General features: G+C 18.8%; 1 protein-coding gene across 17 annotated transcripts in view; it reads right to left on the minus strand.

The window, feature by feature from the left end:
• Positions 1-20,164: 20,164 nt before the first annotated feature.
• Positions 20,165-25,731, minus strand: part of LOC412594 — a 139,761-nt gene continuing 134,194 nt past the window's right edge. For all 17 annotated transcript variants that reach the window (XM_026438922.1, XM_026438928.1, XM_026438926.1 and 14 more), the window contains one exon: positions 20,165-20,584. In XM_026438922.1, the coding sequence (XP_026294707.1) occupies positions 20,513-20,584 (72 nt within the window). In that variant the 3' untranslated portion in view covers positions 20,165-20,512. The remainder of the gene's footprint in view (positions 20,585-25,731) is intronic.

Here is a 25,731-nt window from a genome sequence, read left to right on the forward strand (position 1 = left end):
CAACCGCGATTAACAATACGTTATATTTTCTCAACTAAGTAGTTGTAACATTTACAAGACAGGATGAAGCTGATGGAGTATCCTTTGTTAAATTATTCTTTTCTGATTTAAGACTTTTTGTTGAAGAGGCTTTGAGTTTTTTTAGTTCAGGATTGTCTCACTGTAATAATGTGTGATATTTGCGCGGTTGTTTTACAATTAGGTGCATTCCGCGATTGAAGCAAAATTGAAGCAAAATTTTGTCTACTATACAGTTTTTGTTTTTTCGTCTAAACTTAATTCTAAACTTTTTGCATTATGACAAAAAGTGATTGTCTGGACAAATTGACAGTAGAGAAAACATTAATTACCACGCCATCGCTTGCCATCCGATTGCTTCGTAGGAGAATTCGCTGGACATCATCATTAATTATTTGTTAAGTGTTTCTGTTTCTGTTAATTATCTGTCACGAAACTTTTCAAATATGTAGGTTTTCCGTTCTTCTAAGAATTTGTGGAAATCTTTGAAGACAAGGAAATCTTTGTCTGCTAAATCTAATGCTCGCTCTTATCAATGTTATTGAGTCTAATTTTCTTGTAAACATTATTATGGTATCCTACGATTATATGGGTTCATCTAATTTTTCCAATGCGAGAAAATAATTTTTTGCATCATCAATAAATTCTCTTATCGCGATGGAAGATCTATTTCTGATCGATTGCAGATTTAAAAATGCGCCCGCATAATAAATAGAAAAATTTGCGCTTTTTATATCGCATTTGTAAACTTTCCTAAATTACTTCGTAATTCGTTTTGAATAAATTTAAAGAATGAATCGTGCAAGCAGCGTAATTTTTTAACGACGTTCATAAATAATGAAATTTTTGCAAGTCCGATGAAATTATTATATTATATTATATCATTATTCTGAACTAATGAAACAAACTATTTCTGAAATTTTCAATCTTTAGGAGTTTCGTTAAAAATTGGCAATTTTATTTAAGGCAAAATTGAATATTGCTATTGGGTAAGAGAAGAGGATACGATCGGTTTTAATAAAAGAAAACTTTTTTTTCTTTGTTGACATTACGCGTATATCTTTTGAAATTTTCTATCACGATCATTATATTGAAATACATATTTTCAAACTGTCATGATAAATTGCATGTAATGGTTCTGATTCAGTGTTTGTGACAATTTATTTTCTTGCGCATATACATATTTGTCGTATAATTGCATGTTTCATATTGTTTTTTGAATACCGTAAATATTATTGACTGCATGGATTTTTTGAAAAATTTCTTGAACCTCGTCAATGAAATTTCTTGATCTAACTACATTCGTTGACTAATATTTTAACTTGAACTTTCATCTCTCTTAACATAAAGACAAGAATTTGCTTACCGGAATTAGATGGGAGATTAGATCGACAATTGATTAATTGATTGCAGTTAGAATTAGCTATTCTGGGGTCGGAATATGTCTGATGCTGAATGTCATTCACTTGTACTGATGATTGCGTTGATCTTTATTTTAGATCGAATCAGGAACGCACTGATATTCTGATATTGAAATGAATTCTTTCTTAATGATGCTTAATTACTGTTCATCATTGTTTATTAATTCCTAAATTGATTTCACTTTTGAATATTTATTCTTTGATTCTATTCGATTGTATCCAGATCAAAGGACCAAATTAAAGTCTAAAACTGAATAAAAAAAGTCGATAGTACTAATGATACTTGAATTAATTTGAATTTCAGATGATTAAACATGAGCCAATAAACTGAAATCTTTATCTTTATTCCGTTTAGATTCAATATTTTTTATTCTTATGCAGAGAGAAATAATAATCAATCTTAATAATGAATATTAAGATTATTCATAAAAAATGCATACATATTATAATTGTTTTTTTTTTATGCTTCGAATGAATATTACAAATTCACTAATTTACATTTTTTATATTTTTATTTTTGATATACAAACTATATACTAATGAATACTAATGAACAAATTGAAATCAGAATACATTAACGAGAAAGATTGTTGATATAGATTTTTGTTTAATAAATAAAAAACGTAAATAACAAAATTTGATTTTAGATATTTATTTTTTCATTTTTTCTTTTTCTAATGGCTATCATCAATATTCAATTGTTAGCAATGCTATTTCAATAATATATTATCATGCTATGGAATTAAGTTTAGAGTTTGATAAAATATTTGAATACACGTTTAAAAAAATCAAATAATCTTTATAAAAAAAGTTACAATAATAAATAATAATCGAAATAATATTATTTAAAAAAATTAAAGTGAATAATGAATAAAATATCGCTAGTATGCGCTAATAATAACATAAAAAAGAAAAACAATATTTATATGATTTTTTTAATGAATATAAAACATGATATTAATATGATATTAAAATACAGATATTGAATTTCGACTATTTTTTTTTTATAGTAATTTTATATAAAAAATATAAAAAAACATTGAATTCAAATGAGATAAGAATTGATTTATAGAATTTAAATTGATTATATGCATGTTTATATGATTATATGTTTATATGATTATATATTTTTATTGATTGATTGATATGTAATATCATTAATGATTTTTTTATATATATAAGTATAAGCAAGTTTGTGAAAAATACTTTTAATCTTTCTAATTTGAAATTTTATAGGAATGTGTTTTTTTTTTTTGATTTATTTTTATGAATTTTAATAAATAGCCAGATTGTCATACAACAATTTAGATATGAATTTAACTAAAAAGTTTATACAATGACTTATCTATGTTTTTAAATAAAGTGTTTAATATGTCAGTATTCTGGAATTTATTGAAATTTATTCGAGATAAGTTTTTGTTAAATAATAATAATATAGTACTAATAATATATATATTATATATTATACTAAAATTCAAAATAATTATTTATATGTAAAAGAAGTATATTTACTTTCATTGAGACTATGCAAGTAACATTGCAATACCATATACTAACTAAGCGTCTTGTTTTCTGCCATCTCATTTTATCTAATAATAATGTTAAAATGCCTGTAATTCGTTAATTAACTCTTATCAGACATGTGTGTATATGAAATTTTTTCATCATGTTTTGATATTTAAAATATATTCTCTAAAGATATCCCACATTTTTATGAATATCCGTATATTTTTAAATTTTTTGAAAATTTAAAACAATAAAAATAATAATCATATATATAAACAAATTTTTTTTTAAATTGTTTACAAAAGAAAAACCTGCTTTTATATAAAAGTTAATTAAGTTAATTAATAATTTAAATAAAACTTAATATCGCAATTCTTTTTTTATTATTTATAAAATGATACACATATTCAAAATTGATTTTTCATATAGAATTAAAATGCATATCGTTAAAAAATTATTTATTATCATATGGAAAATAAGTAATAAATATTTCAAGATTTTATTGCTATTTTTTAATATGTGTATTTTTAAAAAAATTATTTTAAAATAAAAAGTTTTTAAAGAAAAATCAGATATTTAATAAGTAAACAAGAAAAGACATTATATATTTTATTCACTATTTGAATATATATATAAAATTATCATATGATCGACTGATTGAGAATATCAAAAATATCAATGCCATGTTCAACTAATTGTATACATATACAATTAGTACATATTGTATATAATTATATATATTGTATATATTGAATTTGTATACATATATATAATCGATAGCCATTACATAAATTTAATGTAATATGTATTGCCTATGTGATTGATATTTATCCTTATTCAAAATGAATAAGAAGTGAATATTACAATATTACATTAATTAATATCACAACAATTAGCCATCAACTATTCTATGGATCCGAAGAATTTCAAACTTATAAATAAATGCTAACAATAATACTTATTTGGTCATCTACACATATTATAAATGCATAGCAATATAGGCAATATAAATAATAGTAATAATTATTAGTTAATTATTACGCTTGTAATAATAGTATTATATTAGTTTTGGTGGATGTAAGTTAATAGCTAGGTGTCGAATGCCTTCGATAGATGCTGTAACAAGTGATATATTTTTTAAAAAATTGAGTGGATTATAAGTGGTTAGGTTAGGTTATAGAGCGCATATCTATTAGAAAGTAAGGTCTCTCACAGAGTCACATATCAGACCACGATGAGGTTAGAACAAAATGTAATTGTCATATTAGATGATCAAACTATAACGTGTTTATAATCTTCTTAGCAAATGAAGCTCTGATCTTATTGAGTAGAATTAAATATTTTTTTAATTTTACAGGCATATATCGTTCAATTCTTTTATACTAATAATTGAATTGCTAACCAATTGAAGAATAATAGTTTTGTCTTTAATGATATGAATTCACATATTTATATGATATAATAATGTCTTTTTCTTTCTATATATATTACATATATTATATAAAATTTATAATATTGTTAAAATCTTAACTAAATGACTTTGAATATTCCACAAATGTGATGCCTGAACTGATGTTATTATTCCTATTTACTGAACTGTATATCGTTTTTTGTTATGAACATTAAGTGAACATTAAGTGAATGATGGTTTAACTTGGATGGACTTGATGGACTTTAACTTTTGTGGTTAATTATAATTAGTGATTTTAATCGTATTTTAATATGAACTATATCGTTATTGAATTTCGAATTTTATTTTATTCTAACTGATCTGATCTAAAAAATTATCGCGGATCTTAGTTTTTCTTTCAAACTTATCTTTTTTGTGAAAATGCAACTAAGAGAGAATTAGAAGGGCCAATTGGAAGATTTCGAAGAATGGGTCCTTGCAGGATTACATCGCAACTTCTGAGGATCAAGATCTTTGTCTTGCTTTTACAGTGATCTATTGCAAGGCAAGTGCAAGTGTAACTTGTGAAATGGTTATTCTCTGCTATATCTCTGTTTAAATTGAAGATCTGGAAAACGTTAAAAAATTATAGTCGCTCATGAATAGTTAGAGTATTAAAAATACTTGAATTGTTGAAAATAAAATTCAGATTGTCTTCACAAGTCTTGGATTTGTCCTTAACAAATATAATAATATAATTCTCATGTTATATTTTTTATTTTTTTTTGGTTAAAAGTTATTTTTTCATTATTCATCGAATGTGTGTGAAATTTATTTCCTTATATTTTTCAATATAGGCTTATTTATTCATATTGTCTCTATGAAATAGCATATCTTTTCTTCATTGAATGACATGTCCTTTAGTCAATATTATATGTGATATTTCAAATAGTAATATGTTAAATAAAATTAGAAATCGGTTTCTAATCTGTTTTTTATTAAAATTAAGTTAAAATTTATTAAAATTAAATTTTGTAATCTAATAAAATAAATTATTCAATATTAATGAAAAAATATGGTCTAAATTGTATTGTGTTTAATTTCATATTAATTTCATAATTTAATAATTTATATTAATAATTTATATTAATTTATATAATAATTTATATTAATTTCATTTTAATTAATAAAATATTTCATTATGTAAAAAAAATTTTTATATAAAAAAAAATAAAAAATTTTAATTATTATTTTTCAATACTAATACAATACAAATGTGGATTTATTTCTATTATTATCTTATAATTTTTGCACATGAACAAATGTTTACTCATTTTAAATGCTCGATTGCAACTTTGTATGATTTGTATGATGTGTTTAGACCAAACCAGTGAATGTTTGTTCATTTTAGCAAAATTTAAGCATTTTTTAAATTATTAAAAAGAATGAATGCTTTTGCTCTTATTCTAAACGTACTTTTATATAGAATGATTCAAAAATATGGGAATATCCGTTGAAAATTCCTGAAATGATTTCAATAACTTCAATAACTTTCGTTACGCTTTATTAATGAGTTATTAATAAAAAATAGCTAATCACGGAGCGCATAATCCTAATCGGGTCGCAAAATGCATTGATTATTGAATGTGAATATTAATTGAATAAATAATAATATCAAAAAAAGCATATTAAATATTAATTTATGATTCGAAGTTATGATACAATTATGATATTATTCGATATAATTTTTTATTGATAAAAAAATATTTGTTATTTTAATTGTAATAAAAGTTTTTGCAAAAGAAAATGTTGCTTGAAATTATTTCAGGAATTTTCAATTAATGGATGTTTTCACATTTTTACAACACTTTGTATATTTGGAAATAGAAAAATGTAATTTACGAATTAATAAAAATAATATTTTTTAGAATATTTTAATTTTTAATTTTCATCTTTTAAAAAAAATTGTCTTATTTTCATTTTAATTTTTCATTTAGAATCATTTCTTGTCATTAATTACAAAATATTTCATATGTATGTATTTTAAAATTTAAATGTATTAAAATTAAATGTATTTTTTTAATTAGTATAAGTTAAAAAAAGTATATATGATATAACGATAAATATATATTTAAAGTTTGAATTTAAAAGTGCTTTTTATTATTTTAATGTGGATTAATATAATTACCATAATTATATATTACCATGTATATATTCAATAGTTATTTATTATTATATATTTAGTTATTATTATATATATATTATATATTTAGTTATTTATAATTTATAGCTTATAATACATTCATAATATTGATAAGAATAGCCACGATCTTCTAGCACGTTTTATGATTGATAAAACTATAGTATAAGTTATATTTATATATAAGATATATTTTATTATTTATCGACGTTACAAATGGTTTATATTATTACTGATTTGTTTATATTTGTAAAATAATATCGTATTTATTGTTCGTACTAACTTTGCCCGATCAGTATTTAGTCTATTAAAATTAATTTTCAAAGATGACTTTCTCTTTCCTAAATAAAATTTTTTAAAATTGATAATAAATTTACATTAAACCTATATTTGTATCAATTTGAGTTAGACATTTATACGCTTTTTCCTGTTTTAATATGAATTATATAATTCCTATTATATATCGTTACATTCATATAACAAATCAAATAATTTAATTAATTTAGGTTAAATTAATCCAAATCTCATTTTTTTAATGCTAGTATAACAAATATAATAAATATTTAAGTGAGTTTATATTCATTTAAATTATATTCAAATTAAATAAATTAGATCAAAATAAATGAATAGATATTTAGAAGAAAAATATATAGAATTATTTATCATAATTATATATTATCTTGTTATATTTTTTAAAATTTATAAAAAAAATTACAGAACTATAAGAATTGTTTATTATTTACTGTGCTTAATAAAAAAATATAATAAATATAATATAATATATTTATTATATATATATTATGTATATTATTATATTATTACATATATAATATAAAAAATAAATAAATAAATATATATATCTTTTTTTTCAAAAAATAAATAATAATCCAATATCCAACTAATTTATTGACTATAGTATAAATTTAAATATAAAAATCATTATATCTGATATTTCTGCTATGTATCAATTTTTAAAAAAATATAAAAATAATTTTTTTCAACGAAGTAAATTAAGATATAATAAGAATTTTAATAATATCATGTCTTAATCATTATTCATTTTTTTTCTGCATTTTTTGATCTCTAATACTATTGTTTAATAATTTTAATATTGTTTAAAAATTTTATCAAAATATTTTTTACATAGCAGTCTTTATTATGAAAAATTTTGAAAATTTTTAATATATACCTTTCTTCTAGATACCCATTCATGTATTGGGTTGGCAACTAAGTAATTGCGGATTTCACTCATAGATGGCTTCAATTGAATTTTTAGGTTTGCTGGTGTAGTCCAAATATAAAACACACTTTATTATTTGATAGTTGGCAATTCAGCTGTCAATCAGTAAAAAAAGTTTTTTGATCGGTTGCGTAGTTTTCGTTTGGCGTTCATTGAAAAATGGAAAATCAAAAGGAACATTATCGTCATATTTTGCTTTTTTATTTTCGCAAAGGGAAAAATGCATCGCAAGCTCACAAAAAGTTATGTGCTGTTTATGGCGACGAAGCCTTAAAAGAACGGCAGTGTCAAAATTGATTTGACAAATTTCGTTCTGGTAATTTTTCACTCAAAGACGAAAAACGCTCTGGTCGTCCAATTGAAATTGATGACGACCTAATCAAAGCAATAATCGATTCGGATCGTTACAGTACAACTTGTGAGATTGCAGAGAAGCTTCATGTATCACATACATGCATTGAAAACCACTTAAGACAACTTGGCTATGTTCAAAAACTCGATACATGGGTTCCTCACGAACTGAAAGAAAATTTTTAACGCAACGCATTAACAGCTGCGATTTGCTAAAGAAACTTAATGAAAATGATCCATTTTTAAAATGACTGATAACTGGCGATGAAAAATGGGTTGTTTACAACAATATCAAGCGGAAAAGATCGTGGAGCAGGCCACGTGAACCAGTTCAAACAACATCAAAAACTGGTATTCATCAAAAGAAGATTTTGTTATCAGTTTGGTGGGATTACAAAGGAATTGTCTATTTTGAACTCTTACCATCCAACCGAACGATCAATTCTGTTGTCTACATTGAACAACTAACGAAATTAAACAATGCAGTTGAAGAAAAGCAGCCCGAATTGACAAATCGAAAAGGTGTTGTATTCCATCATGACAATGCAAGGCAACACACATCTTTGGTCACTTGGCAAAAATTATTGGAGCTTGGTTGGGATGTTTTGCCACATCCACCATATAGTCCTGACTTTGCATCTGATTACTTTTTGTTTCGATTTTTACAAAACTCCTTGAATGGTAAAAATTTCAATAATGATGATGATATCAAATCGTACCTGATTCAGTTTTTTGCTAATAAAAACCAGAAGTTTTATGAACGTGGGATTATGATGCTGCCTGAAAGATGACAAAAGATCATTGATTAAAATGAGCAACACATTACAGAATAAAGTTATTTAGTTCCATGAAAAAATTGTCTTTGATTTTCTAAAGAAAATCCGCAATTATTTAGTTGCCAACCCATATATTAGAAATATTTTAAAATTTATGCTTTTCATATACGATATAATGTTATTAATTATAATTTTAATTTTTTATATTAGCTGATAAAATTTGAAATAAGAAACTTGTTGTTTCTGCTTTTAATTACAAGTATTTTTACGACAAATTCAATTTTCAACATCATATAAAGACTATTATTTTTTTTTCATATGATTTTTTCTAATATCATTCATTTGCTTTTTTCTAATATCACACATTTTCTTTTCTCTTTATCAATATAAATGATTTTTGATATTAACACATTGTTAATTACATATTATGAATGATAAATTTTTATATTAATTCTATCAAATCCAAATTGTTTTTTTAAATTCATTTAATAATATTTATTTTCATATAGTATGAAAATTTTTATTGGAATACATTATATTTATTTATTAAGAATTATATTGAAAATTTTTATTTATGATAAAATATATTATAAATAAATTAATTGAAAACTATATAATAATAAAAAACTAAGTTTTAAAGTTTTTAAGTTTTTTTTTTAATGAATTATTCGAACCAATACATCAAAGTCATTTACAGAATTTATCAAAAAATAATTAATTTCTTATGCGCTTTATTTTAATAGTTTTATATATTTTGAATTTTTAATATTCCAAATTTAATTTATATTAATAAATATTTATATATAATAAATTACATATAAATTTTTTTATTGTACAATTTCATAAGAAATTTCGTATATTTTAAATTTCTAGTATTTTAATTTTCTCTAATTTGTAGTAATTCTTTGAATTAATAATTTTTTTTTTTATTTTTCCTTTTTCTAAATAATTATATCAAATTTACTTTGCATTTTACTAATAATATATTGGATATTAAATATAGTAATACTATATATATTTCTTATAAATATAGGCATTATTTAAAAAAATATTGTTTGTATTAGTATCATACTTTTAGAATTCTTGTAATGTATGATTTTTATATTTTTTCAACGTAAATATAAAACGCACGCAATTAGGATAATAAAAACTTAATATTAATAACTTTATATTATTATTTGAAAAAAAATAATTTCATTAATCATACAAGATCAGATCGATAATAATATTACATTGTAAATATTATTATTATTATTAAAATAAACATATTCAATCAGGATGATTTTCTGTGGTATATGTAAGTTTTATCTTTGTACATATATATATATATCTGTATTTAAATTTGCATTTATATTTATATTTATATTTATATTTCATCTGAAAATATACATATATACATATGTGTATATATACGTATATATACAGATAAGTTATTTTACCTTAATATAATGACTAGATAAGTTTCGACCACCCAATATAAACGTTTGAATATATTTTATTCGATCTTTTGTTCATTAAATATATAGATAAACATTTCCATTTCAAAAATTCATTTTTTCATGTATTTGTATTTTAAATAATATATTTATTTTTTTTTTGCTTATTGAATGCAATCTTCACATAATAAGAAAATTTTTATTATTATTATTTTTTTTTTCTAAATTTTAATATCCACGTGTAACATTTATTAGAGATAATGACGTATTTAAGAATATATTCATGCAGCGTTTATAAAATATTTTGAAATTATATTTTATAAATGCATAAAGAAAAAAAAAGACTTTGCATTTTTATAAAAAAAAAGATTTGTATTATCATTTTTTTAAATTTAAAAATTAAAGGTTAATAAATTTTTTATTATTTTCGATATTTTTAATTAATATTAATATGAAATATTATGAAAAAAAAATTATGAAAAAAATGCAAAAGAGAAAAATTTAAAAGATTCTGAAAAATTTATTTGGAATAAATTTTAGAGTTATTTATCATATATAAGTAAATAAAAAATTATATATTAAAATTATATAAATTATTTTATGAATATAAAATATTTATAAAATTATAATATAATATTATATATAATAATATATAATAATAATATAACATATAATATAATATTTTATGAATATAAAATATTCATAATTATAAATATTTATGAATATAAATAAATTCATATTATGAACTTTGAAAGAGTTCAGATATTTACTGATAACAGAAGACACATATTGTTCAATATTGATATATTTTTATTATATTATATATAGTTTATTTTTCTATAATTTATAGATCATCATTATTTCGAGTATATATGTATATGTATATATATGTATATAACATGATATATGTATCATTAATGTTTTTTATAATAGATTGTGAATTTTTCAAATTTCTTTAAGGTATTTTTCTTTTATAATTCTATAAAAATATTTATAAAAATTAATTGTAGATCAATTATTTAAAATTGTGATAAATTTATATTATTATTTTATATAGTTATGAAATAAAATGAAAATTTTTGATAATAAAATAATTTATTTGATTATATATTATATACTATATTATATATATATATATTTAATATTATATTATATATATATTATATATATAATATATAATATAGTATATAATATAGTATAATAATAATCATACATAGATATTAATAATTTTATATTTTATGTAAATCACTTTTAAATATTAAAATAAATACAAAAATTATAAAATAAATATTAAAATATTACAAAAATTTTTTTTTTATAATTTAATACATTGATTATGAAAAATTGCCGATTGAGTTTTATTTATTAAATTATAAGGAAGTGAAATATATTTAATTTTAATTTTGTGTTAAATAAAACGAGATAAAACCAAATGGCATAATGTGTGACGTGCAAAGATAAAACTATTTCATTTTATCTTATTTCATTTTATTTAAATTTCATGTCATTGATTGCTTTTAATTTATATAATATATATTTTATGTATTAATATTATGTAAGTAAAGTTTATATAATATATATTTTATACATATTAATATATATTTAATTTATATAATTTAAATAAATTTCAATATTTTTGCACATTAATTTTTATATTTTTAATTTTTATAATCTTTCAAAATATTAATATTCTGTAAATATATATTATTATTATACAATTGCAAATATAACACAATTTAAATTTATATAGAAAAATAGTTTATGTGAAAAACAATATTTGAATTGGGAAAAAAAAATAATCAGAAATGCGATATTTTCAAAATTGCAATTGTTAACATTTTGATTATTTTATTATATTTATAGTTATATTTTTATTATTTATTTTATATATTTTATAGTTATTTTCTTTTATGAGAAAAAAAATTTTTTTTTTTCATATCAGATAAATATTTTAAAGAGTTTTATTATTTATAAAAATAGTTTTAATTATTATATCTTAATATATCTGAAATATATAAATTTTTAAAAATATAATTTTCTATATTTCTTTAAAATACAAAAATAATAAATTATTAATTTTTAGCAATTATATATTAATTTTTTATTTAATTTCTTTTTTAAATTTTTTTATATAAAATATTTGAAATTTTCTTATTGTAGATATTATTTTGTATTTTATATTTTCGTTGCAATAAAAAATACAAAATAATAAATATAATAAATGTATATGAATATGTATATATAAACAAAATCTTGATTAATTTCTTCGAATAAATAAATATGATATAAAATATTGTGAATAGTAAAAACAAACTTACCGTATATGATACATAATATGACATAATTTTGAATTTTTTTTTATTGTCTACATAAAATGTCTCATATATAGATATGTATATGTATAATTATGAATATGTAATTATGTATATATTTAAGAATTCAGAATATATAAGAAATAAAACAGAAATTAATTCAATAACAAGGCTAATTTAAAATAATTTCAATTTTGTATAGATTTTTTTGTATAGATACGACGGAATTGATTATTAATAACTTTAGGATTATAGGATGATCTAAAATTCATAATTTATTATTTTTCTATAATTTATAGATCATCATCATTTATCATTTAAGTAATATGCAAATTATATATATTCAATGAAATAAGATTATTTTTAATTGATAATTGCATCTTGAAAATGAGTTATTCTAATCATGAAGTGATTTAAAAAATATTTTATATATATGAATATATATGAATAAATGAATTATTTGGAAAATATTTTAACGTGTACTTTTAAAGATATACTAATTCTTTTAAAAAATTTAGTGAACTTGATTGTCTACAATATATATATATATATATATATATATATATATATATATATATATATAATTTATTTATTTATACATATCTTTACTGAAAATAAAGTGATTATATCGAATAATTTCTTTAAAGATATATAAATATTATGATATAAAATAAGATATAATTAAAAAAAAAAAATCATATTAGATGATATATTTATATGAATTTTTGTTGTTATTTTAATATGTTGAATCAGATTTTGCCATATTTCATAAATATTTTGAATTATTATATAAATAATAATATACTATAATATATGAATAATTATATATGAATATAATTTAGAATCGAAAATATAAAAGAATGAATATAAGTTATAAATATTAAATATGTATTTGATAATTAATTAATAATAATATTAATTAAATATCGTTTGTTATTAAGTAACAAATATTAAGATATATTAATTTTATATCTAAATATTTGTAGTATAGTTTGAAATTGAAAATATAAATTAATTGTTGTTCAAACAATATATGTTTTTATATAAATGAAGTAGCAATTGTCTTTTCATATTTTTCTTTATATACTTATTCGCAACCCTATCTTTTATATATTCCGTTTAAATTCAAAATGATTTTCATTTATTTGTAAAACAGTATGTAGATAGAGAATAAATCATATGTGTAGATATAATGAAAAAAATTGATAGCACATCTCAAAAAATTTTAAGAATTTATTTTTAATGATTTTACATAAAATAATCCGAAATTCGTGATGGAACAAGAGATTCTATAAAATTCTGTGAAATAAGCTAAAAATCAACAATAACGAAACTGAAATTTTATTTTCAAGAAAAATATATTTATGATTAATAAAGTACATGTTCATTTAATAATCGATATTATGGATTTTATATATTATATATATTCTTATTATATTTTTTTACTATTATACCGTTTTTGAGATATGAGAATAAGAGAAATAAAAAATAATAATTTTTATCATTTAATTTGACATGAATTTTTAATTTTTAATTAAAAGTATTATTAAAAATATTGACTTGTCCCGTATGAAAAATCATAAAATTAAATTTTATTTTATTATTAGTATATTCTTTATGACATATTCCAAATTTTTATTTTTTTATGTATTTTTTGTATATTGTTTGTTTATATATTGCATCATTATTATTTATATAATTCATTTGTTTGATAGAAAGATTTGAATAAAAATGTCGAAATCGAAATTACGAATTGGTAATACTAAAATTTAGATAATGCTTCATATTATATTACTTAAAAAAGACTATAACATATTCATATTATCGATTATTAATAATTTAAATTTATTAAAATTTTAGATGAAATGAAAGAGATAATATGAGATAGTTTTATTTTTGTTATATTATCATCATTTATTTCATATAATTCAATATATTTATATAATTATATAAATTAAAATGTTTAATTATATAATTTAACATATTTATAATATATATAATATATTATATTATGATATATTATATTAATTTATAATATATTTTATTATACATATTATAAATATATATCAAATTTCAAAAATATATTGTCAGAAATTGTTATAGAAACAGATTAAAACTAATATTAAAAATATTAAACATATTTTATAATAAGATGAATATAGGAAACGAATATTCAAATGAAAAAAACATGAGTACATTTATGTTTAAAATTATTTATGAATTCTCATATTTAATGAAAAAAATAGAGAAATATTATTCTCTTATCAAACAAAGAAAAATTTAATCTAAAATCGGCATAATAAATGTATATTTTTTATTTAATAAGAACAATTGTCTTTATATTGTCGATAAATAGTAATTACGAAGTATTTGAATATTACAATTGGCAATTGGATATTATGAAAGGATTATCAAGAACTGACAATTTTCAGTAATCAATTTTTATATGATCAATAAAAAATATTAATGAATAATTAAATAAATATATCATCTTTCACATAATTTGAAGAATTATATTTTTTAATTGAATGGAATTGTAATTCATCGAAACAAATAAAAAATATTCTTTGCTTGAAAAAATATTTGCTTGATTATTTAATACGCTTAAGAGATGTGAATATATTAAAAATGAACGAATTGAAAATATTATATTATTGTAATATTTGAATAACTTCTAAAATCATATGTAAAAAAAAACATATTTTAAAATTGACTATAATAATTAAAATACCATAAATTCTTTTTTTTTTGACAGAGTAAAATAGAATACAATTCCAAATAAAGACAAACTAATAAACAATATACTTTTTTTCTTTCATATATTTATTATATAGTTAATTACAAGATGTGCTATCTTTTTATCCATTCTTTCTTGTTTTTGCACAATACAAAATTTTATTTTGAAAAAATAATAAACATCATTACAAAGCAATTATATGTATTTTAATTAATTAATCATTAATTAAAATACAAAAATAAACTGAAATTATTTCTGATATATTCATCATTTTATATATCACATTATATATAGATACATATATAGAGAAGAAAAAAAGAAAAGATACATATATAGAATAAGAAAAAAATTTTGTAATAAAAGTAATAATAATTAAACATGTAAAATGATAAAATATTTTTTAATAATAAAATTCTTGCATTAAATAATAGATTACAAATGAAATAGCAGAATTAAATATCTATGATCAATATAAAAGTTTATTTCTTGGGAAACGTATCGAGTGGATTCATATTTTATATATTATTTAGAAATTTTATAGATATGATTTTTAAAATAGAATATTTCAATTGAAATATAAAATTTACAAAGAAGTAGACCTTATTTATTGTTAAAAATAAAATTTTTTATTATATGTAAACATGAATAATTCTGAAATGTAAAATGTTAAATTATAATTTATATAGGATATTTTTCTTCGTATATTATGAATATATTATAAATTTAACTTAAATAAAAAATTAGATTTATAAAGATATTGCATAAAAATATAATAATGTATTTATTTAAATTTGCTTAATATAAATATAAATTTGCTTAATATATATATAATATATATATATATATAAATTAAACAAATATGTATATACATAATTTTTTTATATATATAATTTTATTATATTTATTTGCATAATTATTCGTGTTCATATTTGTTTTTGAAGATATTATACAAAATAAACTTATAATTAAGATTTAAATCAATTCTTTTTTTTTTCTTTAAATTGAAAATTTGTTATGAATTTATATATTTACATTTAAAATAAAATAAAAATATTTTATGAAAAAAAAAAACTGCGATATGAAATATAATACCTCTTTTTTCATTGAAATTGCATGTTTGAAACAAAAATTTTATATTAGCATATAATACATCATTTTTATTCATATTTATAATAAATATAAATTATTTGAATATATTGTAATATGTGTGTTGATGTATCTTTGTTTAAGAATATTTCTTTCGATAAATTAAGTATTTTTATAAAGAAAGTGATTACAATAATTTTTAAGAATTTTTTTTAAGTCAAATTATAAGGTATTAGATAAAGTAAAAGAAATTAACTTTTTATATTAGTATATTGTTTAATAGAGTTATATTTTTTTAATAGACATATACTTAGATTTAAATAAATTTTAACAAATTGACACAAAACTCTTGTACTATATATAAGCATTTTCATTTAATTCATTAAAGTTTTATGCGTTGAGAAATAATTTCTTTGGTTGCAGCATATTCTTATAACTATTTTTAAAAATGTGCTGTATATTTGTGTGCACTCGACAATGTATTAAATGCAATTTTCAAAATGAAACATTGTTTATCAATTACGTAAGTAATATTTAAATAAAAAATTTCTATTAGATATGAAAGATATTTTCCACTCGGATCCGTTACACAAGTATGCGCATTCTTATATTTCATAAAATAACGTAAAATGTTCAATTCCAGGGCATTGTAATGGCACTAATTAAATGCAGACAAAATAAAATTAATATAAGGTACATAATTGTACATATTATAATAAAACAGATTGGATAAAATATAAATAAAGATACAAATAGTAAAATTATTTGAATTATTTTTTCTTATACTTATTGTTTTCTCTGTACTCTTTTTTCTTTTTATTATGTCATATTCTCATTTTCTTTATGTATTTAAATTTTTTTGTTCATATTTTTGCAATATAAAAAAGAAAATTTAATAGATAATTAAAATAGGTACTTTAAAGTTTTTTTATTTTATCAAATATATTTTATCAAATATATAAATATATTTATATATATATGTGTATTATTTTTAAAATACATATATAAAATAATTATATAACCATTTAAATAAGTTTTAAATTGAAATAAAAAATAAAAAAAATTTTTCATTTTCTTAAAAATTAAATATAAGAGAAATAAAAAAGGAAAAGGAAAATGCTAAAAATTTTGGAAGATTTCTTAAAAAAAAATTGATTTCATATTTAATTTATATATATCTAATGTAATTTATATTTATTGAAAAAATATAAAATTTTTATAATCATATTTTTTATTTTTAAAATCATTATTCAAAATATACCAAGTTTCGTTTCTTTAACATAAAATTTTATTCTTATGATAATGGTTTATAATAATATGGATTTGTTCTCATTGTTTAATAATATATGAAAAATGTTTATATATATATATATATATATAGTATTTTATAGTTTTCATCAGTATAGTTTTCATCAACCTTAAAGTACCTATATGTGTATATGAATCTTTATTTTTTAACTTTAATTATTTTAGTAGCAAAATAATAGTAAATAAAATTATATAAATTAAAATTAATATTAAAAAAGAAAAAAGAAAAGTATTTCTTTTTCTTATCAGAAATATTTGAGATATTTAAATTATAAAAACAAAAAAAAACAAAAAAAAGGAAAAACTATCGTGAATTCTTCACATTCTTATTTATGTTAAAAACAAAGTATTACAAGTTTGTTTAATTTTAAATGTTTCTTCACATTTACAAATATTAAATTTAAATTTTTATGAAAATAAATATACAAAAAAATTAATATGAATCAAAATGAAATTTAAAATGAAAAAAATTATTATTAAATTATTATAAATTATAAGAGACAAAAAAATTATGCTATTATACTATTCGTTATTTAATGTACTTTGGTATTGAAATTTTATCAAATTTTCATTAAAAATTTTAAGATTGTATATCCTGTTTCTCTCAATAGTTGAAAACAAAATGAAAAATTTTCAACAAAAAAATAAATGAAATGTACCATGACTCGCGGTATTTACATAGAAGAGAACTCCTCTCCATGTTAATATTATTTTGTTCGAAAATTCATAAATTTTAATAATCAGTCGCAACATTAGATTAAAAATTAAAATTTCTTTCTTTTCTTATTTATATTCATATTCATATTCCATAAGTAGAGAGTTTTTTAAATTGTTTAATAGAGAATGTTTAAAAGAGAATGTTTTAATTGTGATAATTATAAATGCTTGTACAATTAATAAGATTGTACTCGCTTATATTAATGATGAAAAAATATGTAATAATGTTGCACTATAGTTATAAATTCTTTATAACTGATGATGTGTCAGATATCATCATTTATCAGTAATAAAAATAAGTGCGCAATATATTATCTTTAACGCAGTATGTTACATAAAGACATTGCTTTATAGATCATGGAATTATTTCAATAATTATTATTAATTATTAAACAAAATTTCTTAAATTTAGAATTTATAAATAAAATTTTCTGAAATTCTCTAATTATTTATATATATATTTAGAAAAAATTAACATTTTAAAATGTTAAATTTTTTTTAAATCTTTTCATCTTATAATAATTATCAAAGTGTATTTAAAATACATATTGAGAAAACAAATATTTTTCATATGATTAATGTTCTAATGCTTTATATGATAATGATTTTCATAAAATACTATATTTTTAATAATGTATCTTAATATTTGTATAATTCTGAGTTTCATATTTTTTTATAAATATTAATAATAATTATATATTTTAATTAAAGTTATCATTAATAATAGCGAAAGATATATTTTTATTGAAAAAAAAAAATAGTTATTAAAAAAAAATCATTATTCAAAATAGAAAAATATTAATAATAGAACTAATAGAATTAATAGAAATACTATGGAGTACTCTTCCGTATAACTACCGTAATATTTATCATATATGAAATGTCGCATTCAAAATATTATATAATAGATTTTAATTTTAATAAAAATTAGAAAAAATTATGAAATTACAATTATAAATAAAAAAGATTAAATAAACGATGTGATTTCCATGAAGCCAATAAAGTATATAAAGGCCTTCGAGAAACATACTCCGTTGCTATCTATGTAATGTACAGAGAATTCCAGCCCTGCTCTAAATGATGGTAAAGAGCTTTGTGCTATATATAATCGTGTGCACTGTATATTTTGCTTTTCTTATCATATGAAATGTGATTCTCAATGCTGATTCCGCAAAATATACTTTTATATTTATTATATTTATATATATTTATATGAATAATAATGAATAATAGTATAATAATGAAATATTTAATTTTTTGTTTTTACATCTGTATATGCGAATAAACATCTTTTATCATTTTATTTTTTTAATAAACATCGTTCTTATAAAAATATATTAAAAAGATGATATTATATAAAATAAAAAAAAATTTTTTTTTGAGAATAAATACATAAAATAAAAAATAAATAAATGTGTATAAATATACAATAAAATTTATTTTATCTATTTTTCTTTATTTCAAAAATTATTTAATATTGAATTTTTTGTAATCGATAAACTTTTGTTACAGATTACAAATTTAAATAAAAGATGAAAATAATTTTTTGAATACATAAAATACACTAAAGTAATTGTTTTATAAGATGAAAGAAAAGAAAAATACATTATAGATAAAGGGAAATATCAATATTATATTGCAATAATGTAATTTTAACATCTCAATGTAATATTTTAATGGTTGCTTTAATTTTCAAATAGAAAACAGACATAGAGAATCCCATTCATACATAAAATGTTTATGTATATATTATGTATATAGATATATTTTTTGTTTTTTTTTGCAGTATGTAAATATTCAATATATTAATATTTATCGCAACGTGTTTACGTAAAGTTGTTGCTTTGCTAAGCAGGAGCTGGTGAGAATATGCGAATAAAATTTCACAAGAATTGAAACACAAAGCAATTTGCGTAGAGTAAATCTGTACAGAGAATAAAATAGTGAGTAATATGGTAGTGTATGGCGGATGTATTGTCTGTTCACTACGCATATCAGCCAGGAAATCAAACGATTATATGTACACTGGAGATTCCTGGCCAGTTAGTAGCCTAAACATTGACGTGGGCATCGTCTTCATTAATATCTGAAACAAAATATAGATAGTTCGTAAGGAATATTTGAATTTAACATATAATTATTTAGATAGATTACTGAATTTACTTTTCTATTTAAATATAACATATTCAATGTATTGATTAATGCATATATTATAATAATAATAATATAAAATAAAATAATATAAAATAATTTAATTAAATAAATAATTTTGACATATAAAAATATTTTTATATATTATTATTATTAATTTATTATATTTATTATTTATATTTACTATTTATTTTAATTTAATTATTACCAAATATTAAATTAAATGTGAATATAAATAAGGTGGCAAAGAATAAATTTAATAAGAAAAAATATTAGATCATTAAATACAAAATTTTAATAGAATTTTCAATAAATTTTCAACGTTTATTGAAAATAATCAATCAATTAATAATTCGATTAATATAAAAATTATTATAATTGAAAAGCTTATAGAAAAAAAAAATGTACAAAAAAAAATGTTTAATTTCAAAAAAACTTTGAGTGAAGTTAAATTTTAACTGAAAAAAATTAAAAAAAGAAAGACATTAGAAGAGTTTATTAAAATTAACTTTTATTTAATTTCAATTATAAGCTCAATTATTATTGATTCAATCATAATTTAATTAGATTTAATTAGACAAGGTTCTTCTGAAATATAATTAAAAATATTTTTATATATATTTTTATATATTATACATTACATATATTGTATCTTTATTATATATATATATATAAAATAAATATTTTATTAAAGAAAAATTAATAAAAAATTAAGAATTTTTTAATATTTTTCTCCATTGTTAGGAAAAAACAAAATTGACAATTATTTTTGAATTAAATATTATTCATACACATACATATTCATAAATATTTTAAAATTAATAATAAGATTTTTTATATGTATAAAAATACGATTTTTTATATATATTTTTTGTATTTATTTTTTATTTTATTTTATTTTATAAAAAAATTATATTTTTTATTATATAATATATAATATATAATATATGTAATATATAATAAAAAATATTATATATTATTATATTAATATTATTATATATTAATATTATATATTATAATAATATATAATATTAATAATATTTTAGATTATTTCTTGTTATTTGCTTGTTATTTGTCAAAGTTTTTGTACCAATAACAAATTATTTTTCGAAAGCTAAATGAATATTACAAATAACTGAAGAAATTCATATCATAAAGAATACTATTGTTTTTTTTTTTCTAGAACAAAAAAAAAATTTTAAATAAAATCAAATTTTAATAAATCAATATGTTTTTTTAAGAAAATATTTATAATTTTAATTATATTAAACACTATTATATAAATACTATAATTATTATTGTTATATAACACTAGAATTATTATTTTATAATTATTATTGTTATATAATACTCTAATAATACTAATAATACTAATAATTATTATTTCTAATTATATTGTAATAGAAATATATTTAATTAAATCATGAATTTATGATGGTTTTTATGATTGAAATTGAAATTTTTATTCCATTATGTCGAAATTTCAATTTATATAAGGAAAAAACTCGAATAAATATTAAATTTTCATGTTAATTATTATTATGAAATTTATTATGTCATAGGCAACATAATTTTTCAAAAAACATAAATTGATATTTTTAGTTTTTAATAATACAAAAACAAAATTTATATATTAATATTTTTAAACATATTTGCATTATTGTTTTAAGACATTTATATATGAAAATATTTTAAAAAAGAGATATGTATATCTTGCACTTTAACAAATACATACACAATATCTTATATAATAATATATAATAATATATAATATATAATAATATATAATAATTCATCTATAAAATATATTTTATCTATTTGATTTAAATTGAATATTATATATAATGCTGAAATTCTGTAATTTACTATTTTTAACTTGTTTAAGATTTAAAAGAATATAAGTTTATCTTTTTATTAAGAAGATCTATTATATAAGCATGAAAAAATCAATATTAAGATCTATTATATAAGCACGAAAAAATTATGTTTCATATACATATAACATAAATTGAAAAATAGAATAACATTTTTTTCATTTAATTTTTTACATTTCAATTTTATTTTAAAATAAATTAAATTTTACAATTTTTTAAATATACGTGAAATTGATTAATTTTTGATCGAATATGATAGAATTATTGTAGTTCTTCAAACAACAAAAAATATATAATAAAATTTTAATAATAAAATATACAATAAAATCATTTATATCTTCTTTTATATTTTATTTCTTTGAGAAAAAAATGAAATATTTACAAAATAAATAGTTAAGATATGTAATAGTTACAGTTATATAAATACAAATTTTCGAATTTAATTTTTAAATGAAATTTCTATATTTTTTTATTTTTATATGTAAAATTATCTCCATTACTTATTTGTCATACTTATTTGTCAGGAAATTAATTGTTTTATTTGTATTTAAAATTTTTTCAAATTTAATTTATCTGAAAACGAAACTTTGAAAAAAAAAATGTTATTTTCTTTTATTTTTGCAGAATTATTATTCAGCTGCTTGTGATTTCGAAATTCTGTATATATATATATATATATATATATATATATATATATATATATGTATATATATTTATTTTCTCTTAATATATATAGAATATTAATATATTCCTAGATTATGATTGAAAAATTGATTTTAAAGAATAAAATAAGTACAAAAATTAGTATATTAAAATTGTGAGAATGAAATAATGATATAATGAGACAGCAAAGGAAGCAAAATAATTTCATTTTATTTTCATTTCATTTAATATAAATTGAATTATTTAAATTAATAAATCTCAAATGAAATTTTTATATCTTTTTTTTTTTTTAGCGTTTAAAATTAAAAATGTTTCAAATATATTAATATCTTATATATGTATTACATATAATATATATATGTCATCTATACATATAAATGGATTTTAAAAATTTTTTTTAAAAAATTAATTGAAAAAATTTAAATGTTAACATATATAATATATAATATATAATGTATATATAATATATATATATATAATATATAATATACATATATAATATATAATATATAATATATAATGTATATATAATGTATATATAATGTATATCCGATGTTTAAATATTAAGAAAATAACTTTGTAATAAAATGAAGATATTATATTATATTATTAGGTTTACCGGAAAGTTCTGTCCGTTTTTAGAATAAAACAAAATACAAATTTTTTCTTACCGCTAATTAACTTTATTGAATAATATAATTGCCATTATTATTAATGATCTCTTGCCAGCGTGAGGGCAATTTGTATATCCCATTTTTGAAAAATGTTTCATCTTTTGATGAGAATAATTGAACCAGTGCTTGTTTGACATCTTCTTCATTTTTGAATTTTTTGCCCGTCAAAAAATTTTGTAAGGATAAAAACAAGTGATAATCAGAGGGTGCTATGTCCGAGGAATATGGTGGGTGCGACAGAATTTCCCAGCCTACTTCTGCAATTTTTTGACGAGTCCCTAAAGCAACGTGTGATCTGGCGTTATCGTGGTGCAGTATGATGTCCTTCCTATTGAATATTGCCGGCTTCTTTTTTTGGACCGCTGTCTTTAAATTATCCAATTGCTGATAATATTTCTCCGAATTGAGCTTTTCGTTCGGTTTTAAAAGCTCATAATGTATTGCTCCTCGAATGTCCCACCATATACACAACATTCTCTTATTCAGAGTCAAATTTGGTTTAGAGGTGGAAGGGCTAAGTTTTCCGGGTTCACAATATGCCCTTTTCCTTACAATGTTGTTGTATGTAATCCACTTTTCATCCCCAATTATCATCCGGTTCAAAAAGGGCTCGATTTTGTTCCGAGCAAGCAGAGATGTGCATATGACAACTCGATGGTCCAAATTTTTCTGACTTAATTCATGTGGCACCCATCTTGAATACCACACCAATCCTATCTTCCGAATATGGTCAGAAATGATTTGTTGAGCTGAATTAAGCCTTTTTGCGATCTCTGATGTTGTCAGAAAAGGATCTTGCTCCAACATGCCTTAACAATATCGTCATCGATCAAATATGGTCGCCCAGAACGTGGCTTATCAGAAAGGTCGAAATCACCTGTTTCAAATTTTTCGTACCATCTTCTGCATGTCCTATCAGAAACTGTATCTTCACCAAAAACTTTCAATAAATTTCTACATGCTTCTGTAACATTTCTTCTTTGTTGAAATTCGTATAAAATACAGTGGCGTAAATGAACTTTATCAGTCGCCATGGGTATACTATCGTTTCACACTTAAGACTAATGTGAATCAACTTTATTATAGTTTATTTGTTACGTCAGTATGTATACATTAAGCGATAAAAATATAGAGCCGAACATGCAATAAATAAACATGTGCTTACGTCGCGAAAATGATGTCATAGATTCAGACAGAACTTTCCGGTAGACCTAATATATATTATATTAAACAAATTAATTTTAGAATCTCGTTATAACATTTATTATAGTGTATGTATATATATATATATATATATATATATATATATATATATATATATATATTATAGTATTTATTATAGTATACTTTGAAAGTATATTTAAAATTATATTTAAATATTTAAAATATTTAATATTTACAATTTAAGTTCATTATGTACAGTAAAATTATTAATAAATTAAAAAATAATTATTTAATATATTCATATGAAAAAAAAGTCGTAACGTAATTTTTAAAATTCACCAATTTCAAGTTCAAAAATTTGTGAGATTTCAAAACTTTCAAAATCTAGAATATTTTTTTTTAAATATCCGTTTTCAAGAATTAATATTTTAAAAAATTTAATTTTTCAAATTCTTTAAATTGAGATTTGCAATCAATAATAGATGACTTTTAGCATATTATTATGTTAATAATAATAATTTTAATCTATATAAACTATTTTATTAATGAAATCATGTTTAAATATGAAATTTAATACAAGTAATTTATTAATAATTTTCTTTTATATTTCGAAAAATTTATGTATATTATTAATTTTTAATAACAATATTTTAGTTTTTATGTTTACTATTAATTTTAATATTTTAATTCAAATATTTAAAATTCTA

This window comes from Apis mellifera, linkage group LG2 (genome assembly GCF_003254395.2).
Source record: "Apis mellifera strain DH4 linkage group LG2, Amel_HAv3.1, whole genome shotgun sequence".
Taxonomy (NCBI): domain Eukaryota; kingdom Metazoa; phylum Arthropoda; class Insecta; order Hymenoptera; family Apidae; genus Apis; species Apis mellifera.